Below are 4,514 nucleotides of genomic sequence, written 5' to 3'. Positions count from 1 at the left end.
GTCCATAATCAGCTGGCACCAAGGCAGGGTGGCTTCACAGGAGAGGCCAATTTGTGGAAGGCAGAAGTCAGAAAAGCAACAAGGGAGAGAGTGTCAATCCTCCCTGTCCCTTATGTTGTACCCAGTCTGCCAGCATTAGGGAGGTGCCTCCGCATTCAAGAAACTGAACTAGCAATCACCCCCCCCCTTTGTCTGAGCACCCTTAATCCACCATTGCAGTAGGAATCAATCAGACACTCTAGAGTCAGCCACCTCGGAAAAAAATACAGAGAAAAAGGAAAAAAAAAGAACAGAACTGTTGGCCCATCGGGGAGGCAGCAGTCACTTGTGCATGGCACTGCAATTTGTCGCCAGGCTGCAGTGGCATCTGTTTGCAGGAAGTCAAAAGAGGCAAGGAACTTTATATTCCAGATCTATCCTGAGTTCAGTGAGACTTCCACACTTGCAGTGTCACTATTTTGGTGGGGGCGTGACGTTTCTGGGATGCAGCAGTTCCTGCTGTGCCAACAGGAAATAAACCCACAGGCAGCCATGTGTATGGATAATCATTTTTCCAATCCTACACCTATTTTTCCATTGATCTGCAAGTCTCTCATTTCAGATACTGATTTTGGCATCAGGGTGATGGCGCTCCCTTTCCTCCAGGTACCTGTGCTTTAGTTGCTTTTCTCTCAGTAGCTCCAACATGCCTCCTCCAATGTTCAGCCACATTGAATCCCCTCCCTCTCCATCTTTCTTTGGAAGGACCACAATCACACTGGGTCCCAGTACCAAACTCAGGACCCAAACCTTTTCTTCAGTGATCTGGCTCTGGGAAAGCAAGCCACAATATGTGTGCTCCAGTCCTTCTGGATTGGTTACTATTTTCATGCAAATTAAGCAACTAATGTTGTTTTTTGTTATACCAAGAAAATGACCCACAGATAAAGCAATGAAGACAGTGTGAGGAAACCAGCGTTCTGGTGGGAGGACACAATTCCTGGAGAGAAACTTGGTACTATAGATCTAGAGGCTCAAATAAGAGGACAAGTAAATGAATGCATTTCTATGAACTGTAATCAGTATTAAGCAAACTGGCATTCATGTGGAAACAGATATAGAGGAATCCCTATGTGTTCTCACTGAAGAAGGGGGCAGAGAGAAGTTTGGGGTAGAGTATTTAAAATATTCAATAAGTATGTTGTATTGTGTCTTTTCTTTCTTCTATTCAATAACATGTTTTTGAAAATTTGGGCTTTTTAATAAAGATCTCAAGTTCATACTACATGAAAAATTTCAGGGAAAATGTAATATTAGGCTTGCAAATAAAACCATTTCCACTTATGCAACTGCTATATATTTCATGCACATCTTCGACTCAAAGGGCAAATGTGTTTCAAAATGCTGAGTGTCGTTACTGCTGAATGGCGAGACCTAAGTGATTTTCAGGTTCTTCCATTTCCTAAATTGTCTTCAACTACCTTGTCCATCTCAACCTCAGAACCAATCTCCAAACTGAGGACAAAGAAAGGAAATCTGAGTGAGCAATCACCAAAAAAATATAAAACTCAGACATGCAATAAGGACTCAGCTTTATTTTTGCATTGGCAGACATTTATGTACCAGTGGCAGCTTAGAGAGCCAATCATGGCCCTCATAGATGACAGCACCTAGGAATCAGTCCCTAGGGAAAGACATACTGCCAAAGGTTAGAAGATTCAGGATGAAAATTCAAATCTTTTCCCATATCTTTTCCAACTGAGGTGTATAGCGTAAGGGATACATGAGTCCATTTAAGGTCTGCAGCATCTTGGTCAGCCTCCTGAGCAAGGAATCCATGCAATGCTCGAGTAGGGTAGGATCCTCAGCAGTTAGTACACTGAGGGGGAGGGAAAACACAATCACAGCACTTGTGCTCAGGTCTCTCGCTCTGTGCACCTTTTGCCCCATCCATCCACACCATCCTTCCATGGGTGGCTTAGCGCGCCCCAGTCAGGCACTCCCAGTCCACCACACCCAGCCCTCCCTTTAAACTAAAGCTTGGGGTCTCCATAGGTCCCCTGGATGCCCTGTCAGCCAGAGACCAACCCACGCACCTCCTCCCACTCCCAGAGAGCCCGCCCTGTGCTGAACTTACATGATCAGATCACTGTCGCTAACTGACAGCTCCCTGTAAACGCCACGTGGAAGAGATTCAGCGACAGGTGCCAGATACCTGCGAGCGACCTGTGCATGCGCGGCATACTGGAAAGGGACGGTCAGTACGCTGGTGGAGACCTGGTTAAGGTGTCTCTGTCACAAACACTGCCTTCCTCCCAGCCCGTGAGTCCCTCAGGCCACCCTAAACCCCTTATAGGGTCTCTCTAGGCCTCTGTGTCCACATCACCGCCTCCACCCACACAGCTCCCTCCTGGCGAATCACAACCACCATGGCTGCTTCCTCCAGCCCCTTGAGATCCCCTACACTTCTCCCTGCCTCCAGTAGACAGTGCTCCTTTGGCTCCTCAGCTTCCCCTGCCTGTCCCTGGCCACCTCCAGCCCGTCCCTCAGAAAGGATACAAGGTCATCATATCACGCCCAGAGTCTTTGGCTGAGGCCGATGTCGAGGCCGAGGCTGAGCCGTCTCCACCCTGCCCTTGGGCCTGTATGTTCCCTTCATTCTGTGGATGTTCCGGGGCAACAGCGCCTTCTTCTTCAAGTCGTTGGGGAGCCGCACCCACTGCTCCAGCAGAGTCGCTCCTCTCAGCGGATCCAGGGACACCTGACTCACTAACAGTATCCTCTGCCCTATCTTCACCAGCGGCATGGTCTTCAGAGGCCTGCATGTCTATTTGACCTCTCCCGCTGGAAGCCCTTCTGCAACACTGCCGAGGTCTCAACGTTCTGAAGGCACAATGAGGCACACGCAAGTCTCCTCAGCGTTCTTACCCACAATGCAACGGGTGATGCACACTGCGCCTGCGCAAACGAGTATTCAGCTTCAGGCACCATCCAATAGCGGATTCTCACAGAACGGTCCCTGAATCCTATGGGCGCCTGGGAGCAGCCCTGGACCACAGAGTCCAGGGCTTCATCAGGAAGCTCTGCCCCATATCTTTGAAGGCACTTAGGGCTCCTGAGAGCACAGGGCAGACAGGCCTCTCTTTAGAGGCCTCCAGTGACATCTTCAGTTTCAACTATCTGTTCAATGCTTTGTTGTACATGCTTGGGATTTCAGGCGGGGAGACGTCCCTCTGTCTCTGTACATGGAGCATGACAGTGCCAACCACCACTCAGTGTCCTTAAGCAAGCAAAATCTCAGGAGTCCTAGTCCCCTGTAAGCATCTCCACCAATTGTTTCCGTTTTTCTGAGTGCAATACTTGGCTACAGGTCAAGTCTTTTTCTATCCTCACAGTGGAGACACAGAGTGGGAGAAAGTAGGGGTGAAACCGAGAAGTAGGAGAGGGCAGAAGGAAGGAGACAGAGTCAGATGCAGAAGATAGGGAGAGGGAGAGTGAAGGCAAAGAGGGAGGAGGGATAACGGAGGAGGGGTAGGAAAATGATAAGCAGAGGCCAGTGGTGTCTTTGGAAAGTCTAGAAGGCAGGCTCACATAACGGTCTGCCACAGTGACATTCAGGAGTGCCTGATGGGGCTCCCAAGTCTTCCAAACGTTCATGGACACGTGCATCACAACTGTGAGGAGGCCGTTCTCTGCTAAGCCGTTCTGTCACGTTCAGAGTAATGCATGGTGAGGTTAGCGACCCAGGCAGCATGGCAGTTTTCTAACTTTCAGACTCCCTGAGTCTGGTATTCTTTTTTTCTCTAGATTTTGTTTCCGTACACTAAGAGACAGCACATACGATATGCTGGAAAGGCCAGAAGGTTCCTTTTGGTCCTGCAGACAGTAATATCATGATAGGATCAGAGAGCTCCCAGATTCTGGATGGCCAGAGAACATCAGAAACCTCACCATCAGAACAATAGCCCTGATTCTGAGTGTTTGTTTGTTTGTTTGTTTTTCTCTCAGCTAACTTTCTTCCTGGGAAAGCTGGGCAGTGGCTCAGGAGCACATCACCTGTGTTTCATTCCAAGACCCTGGGTTCCAAGTCTAGCACCACAATAAAATAAAGTTGAAGTTCTGGGAGGTTAATATACAAGGCTTATTTCCACCTCACTCTCAGGACAGCACACATGAAACTGGAGTGAATTAATCTTATTTGAGAGGCAAGGACAGTGAGCATTACACGGTTCCAGAAATCTCAAATGGCCCTGTGCTAGAGCGTGACAGAACCGAATTCAATTTCCAGCAATGACCCTGAGACACAGAGCAAGTGATTTCCATTTCTGTAGTGCAGAGATTCAGCCTGGGGCAGGTTCTATGACTACATAGCAGATGCAGGGTGATCTTAATGGATGTCGATTATGCTGGAGGTTATGTGGTTTTGCTGAGGAAGATATCCAAGTTCTTAGCAGTAGAGCATGAAAGGAGTGGCTGGCCCAGATCCAGGAGATGAATGTTTTTTCCCTGGCATCCCTTTATATTCCTTCTCTAAA

General features: G+C 48.4%; 1 protein-coding gene across 1 annotated transcript; it reads right to left on the bottom strand.

Moving 5' to 3' along the window:
- Window positions 1-1,554: 1,554 nt before the first annotated feature.
- On the bottom strand, window positions 1,555-2,865 carry LOC102022512 (EKC/KEOPS complex subunit LAGE3-like). The gene is made up of 3 exons (XM_005406401.1): window positions 2,539-2,865; window positions 2,117-2,245; window positions 1,555-1,858 (listed from the first exon to the last, which is right to left on the bottom strand). Exons 1-3 carry the CDS (start codon window positions 2,802-2,804, stop codon window positions 1,711-1,713), a joined length of 543 nt encoding a protein of 180 aa, XP_005406458.1. The 5' UTR covers window positions 2,805-2,865; the 3' UTR covers window positions 1,555-1,710.
- Between the last annotated feature and the right edge of the window lie 1,649 nt (window positions 2,866-4,514).

This window comes from Chinchilla lanigera, unplaced genomic scaffold (genome assembly GCF_000276665.1).
Source record: "Chinchilla lanigera isolate Chin_1 unplaced genomic scaffold, ChiLan1.0 scaffold00097, whole genome shotgun sequence".
NCBI lineage: Eukaryota > Metazoa > Chordata > Mammalia > Rodentia > Chinchillidae > Chinchilla > Chinchilla lanigera.
The sequence above is the reverse complement of the archived record's forward strand: the minus strand, read 5'-3'. Positions and strand labels throughout refer to the sequence as shown.

Bases quoted from the DNA above. Each gene is read 5' to 3' on its own strand.
- LOC102022512 (XM_005406401.1), bottom strand. From the start codon at position 2,804: ATGCAGGCCTCTGAAGACCATGCCGCTGGTGAAGATAGGGCAGAGGAT. The intron at 2,246-2,538 runs GTATCCTTTCTG...GGTCTCCACCAG, and splicing joins GGGCGTGATATGATGACCTT to CGTACTGACCGTCCCTTTCC. The intron at 1,859-2,116 runs GTAAGTTCAGCA...CCTCCCCCTCAG, and splicing joins AGCGACAGTGATCTGATCAT to TGTACTAACTGCTGAGGATC.